The following is a 14,106-nucleotide window of genomic DNA, read 5'->3' as shown; positions in this document are numbered from 1 at the left end:
TTTGTAATGCCATCTTCTTTTGCTTTCACTCTTTCCCTGTATCAATGTCATCTTCACTGGGTCACTTACATTATATGGCTACAGTATTCAATTTAGTGTCATTCTTTCCAATGAGCAAGCTGATCATATTTTCTTCAGCTGAGCATATTTTACTCGGTATAGCATCCAACCATCCATAGGCGGGCACACGGCATGTGCCAGGTGTGCCTGGGCACACCCTAATCACTCCATGTGGTGCTGATTTCCCCTACTGTCCAGGCTTACCCTTGTGTTGCACCCCCTGCAGTGCTGCTGGCTTCTCTCCTCTCCCCCCACTTGCTGCGGGGGATGTCATTTACTGTCCCCTTTTTTTTTCTAAATGAACATAGTGAACACACTCGCTGTGTTCATTCATAGCTGTAGCATAGTAAAGTGTTTTACTTACTAAGTGTTTACTATGCTTCAGTTTGTGAATGAACAGCAGCTGAGGCTGCAGAGAAAGTCATGTGTGTTTGAGGTTTGGGATGCACACACTAATGCAATAGACTGCACACACCTAGAGCCACCACAAATCTCAGCTCATCATAGATTTGGACAGGCTGATGGCAACAAGCTGTACTCTGCACCTGTGCCTCCCGGGTGCACGAAAATTCTGGGATTTAACGTCTGTGTGGGAAAATCTCCTCAATGGAGACAGCAATAAAATCCTGACAGAAATTGTAATTTATCACAATAGTTTTCTATTTAAGATACATTAATAATTTAGTTTATTCAGCAAGAAATGGAGCTTAGATATGTGGCATGAGGCTGTATATTCTGCAATATTATCATTTTTGGTAAACTCATTCAACAAAACCAAGCTCTTCAAGCTGAGATAACATGCACTGCATTGATGCAGTCACACAATTTCACAGTAACCATGAGATAAAACAAAGTTCATGAATTCTCCTTTATCCCATTGTTTTGCAAATCTATGTACACTACAAACTGTATGATTGTTTGAAGATAAATACATCTGTACCAGGCTCTAAGTGTGAGGAGGAAGGGCAAGCAGTAAAAATGAAAGTGAAACCTTCTAAGCAGCTTATGAACCTTGTGATCTTTCTGCACATAGCTTGAAGTGCTTTATTCCTCCCTTGAGGAGCAAAATGGCAGCAGGCCGTAAAAGAAACCCAGTTTGGGGATATTTACTAACCTGACAGCTTATTATTCTAAATAGAAAACCTTTTGTTTGCATATATTAAAGATTGTAACTACCAGCAAAAATAAGTCCTTATATTTAAAGAGCACCTGTCATTTCATCCAATCCCCCCTGAATTGAAATACATTTTTTTCCTGACTATTACATATATTTACTTTGACCACTTTCTTTCTTAGATCTGGATGTGCGGTGGAGAGATTGAGATTATCCCCTGTTCCAGAGTGGGTCATATCTTCAGAAACGACAACCCATACTCGTTCCCCAAGGACCGTGTAAAAACAGTAGAGAGGAACCTGGCTCGTGTTGCCGAAGTCTGGCTGGATGACTACAAGGAGATTTTTTATGGTCATGGATACCATCTTCTACAAGAAGTTTCCAAAATCGGGGACCTGACCCAGCAAAAAGAACTTAGGAAGAAGTTACAGTGCAAAAGCTTTAAGTGGTACATAGATAACGTCTTTCCAGACTTGGACGCTCCTCTGGTCAGGGCTTCCGGAGTGGTAAGTGTCGGGATCTCTGCCCAGAAATGTGCCATCTATTTAAAGGTTTGTTGGGCATCTCATCTGCTTGTTAGATCACAAAGCCAGTCATTAAAGTGAGGAAGAGAGAAGTTCTGTGAATTGCTGTAATGTGTATGTAAACACAAAATGTATTTTTCAGTATGTTTGTCATCTTGTGGATTGGAAGCAGCCTGAAATTGAATGTAGATAAAGACTGGTGTTCACGCACAGCTGTGCAGTTTTTGCACAAAGGGCACATTTTTTGCACACTTACTTTTCTATATTTGCATTGTTTTGCACACTGGTGTAGCACAGTGTGCACATGTGATATTATTAAGTATTGGTGTGCTCTAGGCTTTATGATATAAGTTTTGGGAGTATTACCGTATTTATTGGCGTATAACACGCACCCCAATTTAGGAGGGAAGTTTCAGGGGAGAAAAAACTTTTTTCTTTTAATAAACCACTTTGAAGGAAAATAATGGTCAGTGAGCATCATTGAAGCCTGATTAGTGCCACAGTGCAGCCTAATCTGTGCCCATCTGCAGCTTCATTGCAGCCTGATCTGTCCCCATCTGCAGCCTGCTCTGTCCCCATCTGCAGCCTGCTCTGTCCCCATCTGCAGCCTGCTCTGTCCCCATCTGCAGCCTGCTCTGTCCCCATCTGCAGCCTGCTCTGTCCCCATCTGCAGCCTGCTCTGTCCCCATCTGCAGCCTGCTCTGTGCCCATCTGCAGCCTGCTCTGTCCCCATCTGCAGCCTGCTCTGTCCCCATCTGCAGCCTGCTCTGTCCCCATCTGCAGCCTGCTCTGTCCCCATCTGCAGCCTGCTCTGTCCCCATCTGCAGCCTGCTCTGTCCCCATCTGCAGCCTGCTCTGTCCCCATCTGCAGCCTGCTCTGTCCCCATCTGCAGCCTGCTCTGTCCCCATCTGCAGCCTGCTCTGTGCCCATCTGCAGCCTGCTCTGTGCCCATCTGCAGCCTGCTCTGTGCCCATCTGCAGCCTGCTCTGTGCCCATCTGCAGCCTGCTCTGTGCCCATCTGCAGCTTCAGTACAGCCTGCTCTGTGCCCATCTGCAGCTTCAGTACAGCCTGCTCTGTCCCCATCTGGAGCCTGCTCTGTGCCCATCTGCAGCTTCATTGCAGCCTGATCTGTCGCCATCTGCAGCCTGATCTGTCCCCATCTGCAGCTTCAGTGCAGCCTTATCTGTCCCCATCTGCAGCCTGATCTGCGCCCATCTCTTATCTCTCGCAGGATATCACCGAGCCGTCATCTCCTGTTTACTCGGCTCTCAGTTGGCAGTCACATACACAGTCCCGCCTCCGCCATCGGCATTGGACCAGCTCCTGTGATAGACAGAACACTGGTCCAATGCCGGTGGCGGACGCGGGACACTGTGTGTGACGTGAGAGCCGAGCGGAGAGCCGAGTGGAGAGGAGATGACAGCTCGGTGAATTCCAGGGGCACTCCTTCCCCTCCGAGGTACGCCGTTGGCGTATAACACGCACCCGCGATTTTCCCCCTATTTTGAGGGGGAAAAAAGTACATGTTATACGCCGATAAATACGGTATATTCTTTATTTCCGTGCTTATGGGGAAAGTCAATAATATGGTCAGCAGCTAAGCACAATTTTGTGGACCAAAACTGGTACACAAATGCAATACAAGTGAAAAAAGGTGCAACGCTGTACCTTAAACACTATGCAACCATGTGTAAAACCAAAGACATGGTAAGAATTTAAGGTTATTTTTATTATTTTTTCATTATGATGAATGAAATAATAACACAAACTAATCCATAGGTTTTCTAAAAAAAAAATGTATCTGGTTTTACACATGGTTGCATAGGTTTTCAGGTATAGTGCTGCACATAAGTTTTGGGAGCACAGAACACTATATGTTAAGTAGTTAAGTATTATATTTAAAGGGATAGTTTACAACCCATTCAGTTTAAAATTCAAATGAAAGGCAGATATAAAAAAAAAAAAAAAAAAACATTCTAAATACCTTTTTTTCCCTTTTTTATACGTGATCACAATCCCTCTGTTCTCAGCTGCATAAGAGCTGGGAGGGGGAAGAAACAGCAGCACACTGATCTTCTCAGTGAAAGGCTGTGCATTGGGGGGAGGGGGGGCCATGTCAGGACATGTCTGATCATTGGAGGAGAGCACACTAAGTTCCCAGCATAGCTAGGTAACTGACCATGGTGAGCTCTCCTGCGGTGTGGTCAGCTTTTAACAGAGAAGCAGAGGAACTGGCAGGAAAACCACAGATTTCAAACAAAGGAAGCAATACAAAGTGAACAGGATACGTTTGCATACAAGTACATGGTACAGCAGGCACATATCAGGAATCTGAAAATGCTGGGGTAGTAAACACTATGTGATTCTAAAAGCTTTACATTTTTTATCTTATTGCATTCCCTGTAATTAGTTAAATGTCCCAGTAGCAGTATCATCCCCTCACTTCCCTAAACACTTAGCTGAGTCCTCACTTGATCCAATGCTGTGCTCATCTGTATCGGCTCTCTCCTCTCTTCCTGCATTCACAAGACACAGAGGCAACAGTGCGAGCCATTGGCTTATGCTGCTGCCAATCAGATCCTATAAGCAGGCCCAAACCACAGTGTGTGAGTCTATGGACACACACAGCCCGGCTCTGGAGTGAGCCCGCATGTCTGCCCCCATAGCAAGTGGCTTGTTATGGTGGCAGATACAGAAAAAGAGGAGCTGGGTGTGCCAGTGGGGGCCCCAGAAGACAAGGTTTCAGGACCGCTATGTGCAATTCCATTGCACAAAGCAGGTAAGTATAACATGTTTATTATTGTAGAAAAAAGTTTAACCTTTGCAACCGCTTTAAAGTCACAGACACTTATATATCAGTTTGCACTGGGGTTTATAAACATAGCGCTGTATAATATAAATTACCGTAACTTAAAGGAAAAATATCCAACAAGTGATTTCAAAATATCGCCACTCTATCCAAAATGTTTTAAAACAATAACTTTTTTATTGGGCATATTTACATGCGCACAGTACAGAGGTTACATAGTCACCTGGGAAGGCATATAGAATTATGTGTGACACTTTCACCAATAATGCCAGGACTTTATCCGTTTTAGCCACATACTTCATTAAACAGAATGGCAGGTTGAAAACGTATTCAGGCAACAGTACCAAAGCCTTCAGTTATTAAGGAGCATAGCCACCCAGTTTGAGAACAGAAGTCCTAACCGTCCACACAGAATGTGTGGACTATTTATCCTCAGGGCGTGTCCCCTCTAGAAGAAATAATACATCTGCAGTAACCTATGAGGAATTCATCAAGAGGAAGCTAGGCCCCGGATATCTAACCAACATTGCCAAATATTCATAAATTTCTTTGTGAATTTGCGTTGCTGATAGGTCAGCTTTTCTCATATTAGTGCATTCACCTGTTGAACCCATAGCTGTCCCCATAGGATATCCATAGAGGAATGGGGTGACAGCCACTGTAATGCTATCGATTTGCGAGCAATATATACAGGCATACCCCGCTACGTACCTTCACTTTACGTACATTCACGAGTACGGACACATTGGCGTTTATGGGAAATCTTGGACAGCTTGACATGGCACTGCTCCTGGTTTTTAACATTGGCATCTATGGGAGGTCTTGGTCAGCTTGACATGGCACTGCTCCCGGTTTTTAACATTGGCGGCTATGGGAAATCTTGGTCAGCTTGACATGGCACTGCTCCCGGTTTTTAACATTGGCGGCTATGGGAAATCTTGGTCAGCTTGACATGGCACTGCTCCCGAACCATAAGTGACAAGGACACCAAACTTGGGTAGCACTGAGAGGGGACCCAGGACTACAACATATCCGATTTGGGGGTTGGCCAGCTTGCCTAGGTAATCAGTTAGGCCTGTAAGTGACTATTGCAATGCAGTACATGCATTGAGAAGTCAGATTAAAAGATCTTGTAGTACAATAGTGTCTAAAATGAAGGCTATAGTACTAGTAACATCATTCCAATATCTGGTTAGTTTGGGACACCTCCACAACACATGGATTAGGTCCACTTCATCTCTTCATTAATTTGGGGCAGGGGGGAGAATCTTTCCACTGATATGATTGTGCGGGGTTCTATATGCACAGTGCAGTATGACCAATTGCTTCACCATCTATTTCACCTACATCCCATTTTCCCCCTACAAGACAAACAAGCAGGCTCTTGAGACAACGCTAAAAGTTTCAAATAAATGTGTGGAATTCTTATTATTTTTTTTTACTAGCCTCAGACAATGTGTGGTTGATTTGCTAAAACTGGAGAGTGCAAAACCTGGTGCAGTTCTGCATAGAAACCAATTCGGCTTTCTTTTTTTTTTTTTTTTTTTTAACCAAAGCTTAATTGAACAAGCTGAAGTTAGAAGCTGATTGGCTGCTATGCATGGCTGCACCAGATTTTAAATCAACTCCATTATCTCATGAATTAAACGTGACTCTTCCAACACTAATGACTGATGTTCTTGAGCTTGAAGTGCATGGCCCATCCAAAACTTTAAATAATTTTAGCTTCAGATACTTTTTACTTCTATGGCCTGCGTTCCAGCAGTCTAACTTGTTGCTGTAAGAAACCTATTCCCTAATCTTTTTCAGATTTTTTTTTTTGCAAATTTGCACATGGTCTACAGAGTTTGCAGCTTTCCTGTATTTCTCCGTAGTTACCACTAGAGTGTACTAGAACACAGCTCTACTTAATAAGAGGAAAATGATTTCCTCCTTTTAGACATAAAGTGTGTTTGTTTGTTCTTCTATTGGTGAAATGAAATCAGGCTTATATGTTGTGAATTTAATTGTATCCTAGGTAGCAAACGTCGCCCTGGGCAAATGTCTTTCTCTACAAAACTCCACTCTAATCCTCGATGATTGTGATGCCAGTAAAATGGTATGTGTGACTACTTTTATTTTTTTTTTTTTAGAAGTAATAAATTGCCCAATTCAGCTTTTCTTTTAGATACGTTCATAAAAATTGAGAGGTGATGATGTGCTTTGGAGATTTTGGGGTTGATTTACTAAAGGCAAAAAGACTGCGAACTTTGCAAAATGCAGTTGCAGTCTACAAGAGTAGTTGCCGAGAGCTTAGTAAAGAGGGGAAGCTCTGCTGATTTCCATCATCCAATCATGGGCAAGCAAAAATGCATTTATTTATTTTTTTTTCTTGCATGTGATTGGGTATTTTTTGCAAAGTGAAGCTTTACTTCATTTACTAAGCTCTGGAGCAACCGCACATTTGCAGAGTGCACCGTCTATTTGCCTTTAGTAAATCCACCCCACCCCATGGTGTTTCCACTTCTTGTCCTTATGAGCCACAAACAGTCTTTTTTTAGGCCACATTCACATTTGCAAAAGGGGTCGTTAGTTACATGTGGGAGACCGAGCAGGGGTTCCCGATGATTAGCTGTGGGCGGAAGCCCCATTGAAAGTAATGGGAGGCTAACCGCTCATGCAACCATTGGTGACTGCTCACATGTAATCGCACATGGAGTGATTACCTGCAAATGATCTGCCCTGGATGCGTCCAGGCCAGATCATTCACTGGTAATCGCTGCTTGAGTGATTACAAGTGTGCAGGTGCGATTAGCTGCAGGAGCTGTCAGCCTCCCATTACTTTCAATGGGGCTTCCACCCACAGCTAATCATCGGGAACCCCCCTGCTTGGTCTCCCACATATAATTGCTAACGGCCCCCTTTGCAAGTGTGAATGGGGTCTACTGTATTTATTGTATATATAATGTATGGCGAAAAGCTTGTGGACACCTAAACCTCGCACCTATGTGAGATTGTTGGATATTTCATTCCAAAACCATGGCCATTAATATGGAGTTGCTTCCTGACCCAATTTGCACCCTTCTAGGAGGCTTTCCACAAAGGGGGGAATCTGTGCCCATATAGTCAGTAAAACATGGCTGAACTATATTCTTCTATTGTTTTTTTACCTTTTCCATATATTATGCAGCTAGTGTAACCTCTTGCCCACCACCTCACATATGAGTATGGTGTCAGAGCGGCTCTCCTGTGCTGGATTACGTATCTAGTATGTGATCCAGCACTTCTGGGTAGGGGGTGCACGCCAATAGATGACCGCCGGCACTTGCTGATCGGCGAGGAGGAAGACAAGACGGCTCTGTCCTGTCAGTGGCGATATGCCGGTTTTGGTTTCCCTAAGAAGCAGGTAATAAAAACCGGCACATCCCTTAGTAAAAGCACCTCTCAGTAAACGCACTAAGCACTGTTAGGCACACATTTAACCCTTTGATCACCCTAGATGTTAACCCCTTCCCAGCCAGTGTCATTAGTGCATATTAAGCATCGATCACTGTATTAGCGTTACTGGTTCCCACAAAGTGTCAGTTAAGCCCCTTTCACACTGGGGCGGGAGGTGCGTTGGCGGTAATGCGCCGCTATTATTAGCAGTGCTTTACCATCATTTTAGCGGCCAAGAAAGGGTTAAAAACCACCGCAAAGCACCTCTGCGGAGGCGCTTTGCCGGCGGTATAGCCGCTCTGCCCCATTGATTTCAATGGGCGGGGCGGTGAAGGAGCAGTGTATACACCGCTCCTTCACCGCTCCAAAGATGCTGCTAGCTGGACTTTTTTTTTCCTCCTGCCAGCGCACCGCTCCAGTGTGAAAGCCCTCGGGCTTTCATACTGAAGAGACAGCAGCGGCTGTTTCGGGTCAGTTTGCAGGCGCTATTTTTAGCGCAATAGTGCCTGCAAACCACCCCAGTGTGAAAGGGGTCTTAGTTTCAGACTGCCCGCCATACTATCGCAGTCCCGCTATAAGTCGCTGATCACCGCCATTACTAGTATAAAAAATTTTAAAAATTAAATAAAAATTCCAGTATATATATCATAGTATGTAGAAGCTATAACTTTTCTGTAAACTGATCAGTATGGACTTATTGGGATTTTTTTTATTTTATCAAAAATATGTAGCAGAATACATATTGCTCTGAATTTATGAAGACATTTTTTTTTGGTTGTTTTTTCCACAATTATCAGTCTTTTTTCGTTTATAGCGCAAAAAATAAAAAAACTCAGTGGTGATCAAATGCCACGAAAAATAAAGCTCTATTTGTGGTGAAAAAAATCATATAAATGTCATGTGTAGAGCATTGCAAGACTTTGCAATTGTGGTCAATGAAGTTTTTTTTTTTTTTACTTGATTTTGAACATTCTTCTTGTAATTACAGAACCAGCAGTTTAACTTCACCTGGTTAAGACTAATTAAACAGAAGGGTCTCTGCATCGCCCCTGGGGGCAAAGATAAATTGGCCTTATTACAATGTGACAATCTAAACAGCGGCCTCCGGTGGTTACACAAGTCTCTGACAGCATTTCAGCCAGCGCTGGTGAGTCTATAAAGTTTCACACTGTATTTATTTTAATCAGAAGAAGGAAAAGGTGGTTCCTCTGAGGACAGAATGCCCTTCGGGTGGGATGTTGACTCTATTTTAAGCAGATCTTGTGTGCTGACCTTGTCCCTAGCAGGCTGCTTCACCCCGAGGAATGATCTGGCAGGGAAAGCTTTATTAGGATAAAGAAAACAAACGCTCCCCATTGCTGTGAGAGTTCGGCATTGGCCATTCTTGCTGTGATGCAATCATGCCGCTGATATCCCCCAGCCATAGTTTACATTTGGTTGGGCTGGCAGGGAGACCAAGCCACTGATTGTGTCATGTGCATAAAGAAATCTTTCTAAAATATGTAGTATCCTAACATATTAACCACTTAAGGACCGAGCCTCTTTCTGAGATTTGTTGTTTACAGGTTAAAAACAGGCTTTTTTTGCTAGAAAATTACTTAGAACCCCCAAACATACATTTTTTTTTCTAACACCCTAGAGAATAAAATGGCGGTTATTGCAATACTTTCTGTCACACTGTATCTGTGCGGCGGTCTTACAAGCGCACTTTTTTTGGAAAAAATACACTTTTTTTAAATTAAAAAATAAGACAACAGTAAAGTTAGCCCAAATTTTTTTTATATTGTGAAAGATAATGTTATGCCGAGTAAATTGATACCCAACATGTCATGCAAAATTGCGCCCGCTCGTGGAATGGCGACAAACTTTTACCCTTAAAAATCTCCATAGGCGACATTTAAAAAATTCTATAGGTTGCATGTTTTGAGTTACAGAGGAGGCCGAGGGCTAGAATTATTGCTCTCGCTCTACCGATCATGGAGATACCTCACATGTGTGGTTTGAACACCGTTTTCCATTGAAGGCGCTACTCACGGATGCGTTCGCTTCTGCGCGCGAGCCCGTCGGGACAAGGCGCGTTTAAAATTTCTTTTTTTCTTCTTTATTTTACCTTTTAGTTTTTATTTCTACACTGTTCTATAAAAAAAAAAAAATTGTGTCACTTTTATTCCTATTACAAGGAATGTAATCATCCCTTGTAATAGAAAAAAAACATGACAGGACCTCTTTAAAAATATGACATCTGGGGTCAAAAAGACCTCTGATCTCATACTTACACTAAAATGCAATAAAAAAAAAAAAAATGAATAAAAATGTTGTCATTTAAAAAAATACAAAAAAAAAAATGTCCATTTAAGAGCTATGGGCGGAAGTGATGTTTTGATGTCGACTCCGCCCTGCAATGCTATGGAGACAGGTGCGGGCCATCTTCTCCTCACTCGTCTCCATGTCACACAAGGGCAAACATCCCAGCCCTCTCCCGCCACCGATAAAAGTGATCTTGCGGCGAATCCACCACAGAGACCACTTTTATCTTGAAGCGGACCGCCCATTGAAGTAGAGGATACTGGGGTTATGGCAGCTAGCTACTGCCATAACAACGACACTCCTCTTCAAAGCACCGTTGTATAATGATGGTGGGCGATCCGGAAGTGGTTACATTTCAGATCCAGCAAAAAACACTTTTTAGTGTTGAGTGTAGAAGGGATACATAATGTATCAGCCCTTAGTGCTGGAAAACAGATGATGGTAGTTTTCAGTCCCGAGCAGAGCAAATGCTTCATCTTAACCCTCCTTGTAAGACTGACCTTGACACTAACCCTCACTTTAAACTGGTTGTAAATGCTGAAGGTTTTTTATACCCTAACCGCTTCACGGCTGCCCACCGTAGATGCACTGCAGCAGGGCGGCCGCCTTGCGCCAGATCACATACCTAGTACGTGATCTGGCACCTTTGGGTCTGGGGCGTGCCACTGATGGCCCGCTCCTGTTGTGATCACACATAGCGGTAGCCAAGCAGCACGTATCGATTTGCGCCGCCACTCGACAATTGTTCAGTACACATGCAGAACGGCGATCGCCAATGTGAACAAGGCAGATTTGCTGTTCTGTCAGTAGGGAAAGCATTGATGCAAAGCAGAGTGACATGGACTTTCACTGTATTGTTAATTTAAAGGGGTTGTAAACCTATGTGTTTTTTCACCTTAATACATCCTATGTATTAAGGTGAAAAAACACCTGGCAGTGACCGGCACCCCACCCCCCGTTTAACTTACCGGAGCCCTAGAACTTGCCCCACGGGGACGCGCTGTCTCTCTGCTCGGGGTTCTCGGCTCTTGATTGGATAGATTGATAGCAGCGCAGCCATTGGCTCCCGCTGCTGTCAATCAAATCCAATGATGCAGGGGGCGGGGCCGAGTCCTTCATTCGGCCTCTATGGACGCTGAATGCTGGACTCGGGAGAGTGTCCGCAAGGTAACCCCACCGGGAGAGCGGTTCTCCTGGGGGGTTATCTGATGTGGGGAGGAGCTGCGAGAGCCCCTGAGGGACCCCAGAAGATGAGGTTCGGGCCACTCTGTGCAAAATGAGGTAAGTATTATATGTTTGTCATTTAAAAAAAACAACAAACCTTTAGTGTCACTTTAAGCACAAGAGACTCTATTTTGTTCTCACTGTTGAGATGTGTTCTGTAACCCTCACCTAATACACAGACACAACTTCTGCTAGAAGCTCTATCTCTGTCTCTACTCCCCCCTCCCCTCTCAAGGTTTTACTTTTGCAATTATTTCGCTGGCTTTTAATAATATATTTCTATTTGTTCGTTTTTAATGACATCTCACACCACCTCTTTCTTATCTATGTATAAAATAACATGAAATAATACTATTTTTCAAGAACGAACATTTTAAACACAGTGATTGCGTCCTGTGAATCTGTTCCTGCAGTATTAACTTTTGTTTTTAGAGTCACAATCAGAAATATTTCCATAACACAGGGACACGGATCTGCCTTCCCTTAGTAAAAGCACCTTCCCCACAGTAGACAAGCAGTGGCTAGGAACACATTTAACTCTTTGATTGTCCCTGATGTTAACCCCTCCCCAGCCAGTGTCATTAGTATAGTGACAGTGCATATTTTTAGCACGGATCACTGTATTCGAGTCACTGAACCCCAAAAAGTGTCAGTGTCCGCTTTGTCCACCACAATATCGTGGTATCCCGGTATAAGTCGCTGATCACCGCCATTACTAGTAATATAAATAGATAGATAGATATAATCTATCTATCTATCTCATAGTTTGTAGGCAGTATGGGGTTGATTTACTAAAGGCAAATAGACTGTGTATTTTGCAAAGTGCAGTTGCTCCAGATCTTAGTAAATGAGCAGAAGTTCTGCTGACCTCTATCATCCAATCATGTGCAAGCAAAAATGCTTTTTTTGTTTGTTTTTTTTAATTTTCTTTGCATGTGATTGGGTATTCTTTGTAAAGTGAAGCTTTACCTCATTTACTAAGCTCTGGAGCAGCTGCACTTGCAGAGTGCAACTGAACTTTGCAAAGTGCGAAGTCTTTTTTTGCCTTTATTAAATCAACCCCTATATAACGGAAGAGGAGATCCGTCTGGCCCTAAAATCTTCTCCTCCTGGGAGGAGTCCAGGCCCAGATGGCTTCACATCCGGATTCTTTAAAATATGTGAGGCCGCACTGGTTCCAAGACTTTGTCGGCTCTGGAACGAGCTCGGGACACAGGGAGAGTTGGGGGATGGTGCGCTATTGGCTGCGATAACCCTGATTCCTAAGGAGGGCAAGGATCGCACCCTATGCTCAAGCTATAGGTCCATAGCGCTAATTAACGCAGATATCAAACTGTACGCGAAGGTACTGGCCGCACAGTTCAAGGGGAGAATGGCGCACCTGGTACACCCGGACCAGGTGGGTTTTGTCCCAGGGAGAGAGGCTAGAGACAATGGGGTGCTTTCCTTGCTTATCTCAGAGGCTATCAAGATTGGCGGAACCCCAGGTCTATTTCTGTCCATAGATGCCGAGAAGGCTTTTGACAGAGTAGACTGGGGTTTCATGATTAAAACGCTTGAAATAATGGGAGTAGGAGGAAAAATTATAAAATGGATTAAAATTTTATACAGTCGCCCCTCAGCCTTCGTAAAAGTCAACAACGTGGCTTCAGCGCAGTTTGAAATGATGAACGGGACCAGGCAAGGTTGCCCGCTCTCCCCCCTCCTGTTCGTTTTAACTCTAGAGCCTCTGTTAGCGGCCATACGGAAAAATCCAGACATCAAAGGGTGCACAGTGGGGGAGGAGGAACACAAACTGGCCGCATACGCGGACGACGTACTCCTCTACATTACGAACCCGAGGATCTCAATACCAAATATATTGGCCATAGTAAAAAAGTATGGAGAGCTTTCAAATTATAAAATCAACCTGGGGAAATCGGAAGCGCTAAACATTAACATCAATAGGAAAGAAGAGGAATGGATTAGGGAGAAATTCCAATGCCCAGTTAAAGACAATATCCAATATTTAGGGGTTAAACTAGCAAATTCAGTTAAGAGGACATATTTATTAAATTTTATACCACTACTGGATGAAATTCGAGCAGAAACAAAAAGGATGGAACACCGCCCGATCTCTTGGATTGGGCGTATCAACTCAATTAAAATGGTGGTGGCCCCAAAGATATTCTATAAAATGCAGATGCTCCAAATCCCGTTGCCTCAAAGATATTTTAATAAACTAACACAAATAATAAACGGGTTTGTGTGGAACCATAAGAAAGCAAGGGTAGCACATAAAGAGTTATGTAGAGAAAAAGCACAAGGGGGGCTGGCTATGCCAGACTTTAAAAAATATTGTAATGCAATTGCAATAGCACGGGCTGTAGATTGGGTTAAAGGGGGTAATAACAAAAGATGGGTCAATCTAGAAATGGGATTAAGTAGGGCACGTTTAAAATTCCTGCTATGGAATCCGCCACGGTTTAGAAAATTAGGATTAGAAACACATATTATTACACAACACACTTTTAAAAGGTGGGACATGATGCACACAATTAATAGTTGGGAGTATAATTCACCACTGATTTACTTAAAAAAATAATGAGATGTTTCCTCCAGGTATGGAGGAAGTAGGAGGAAACTGGATCACAAACACTGAAACACAAC

At 43.3% G+C, this 14,106-nt stretch overlaps 1 protein-coding gene across 1 annotated transcript in view; it reads left to right on the top strand.

The window, feature by feature from the left end:
* Positions 1-14,106, top strand: part of GALNT5 (polypeptide N-acetylgalactosaminyltransferase 5) — a 76,926-nt gene that overhangs the window by 53,107 nt on the left and 9,713 nt on the right. The window contains exons 7-9 of the mRNA XM_073634129.1: positions 1,357-1,680; positions 6,527-6,607; positions 8,915-9,073. Coding sequence (XP_073490230.1) covers positions 1,357-1,680; positions 6,527-6,607; positions 8,915-9,073 — 564 coding nt within the window. The remainder of the gene's footprint in view (positions 1-1,356; positions 1,681-6,526; positions 6,608-8,914; positions 9,074-14,106) is intronic.

Source organism: Aquarana catesbeiana, linkage group LG06 (assembly GCF_042186555.1).
Source record: "Aquarana catesbeiana isolate 2022-GZ linkage group LG06, ASM4218655v1, whole genome shotgun sequence".
Lineage (NCBI taxonomy): Eukaryota > Metazoa > Chordata > Amphibia > Anura > Ranidae > Aquarana > Aquarana catesbeiana.
Note: the sequence above shows the minus strand (reverse complement) of the source record. Positions and strands in the feature narration are given on the sequence as shown.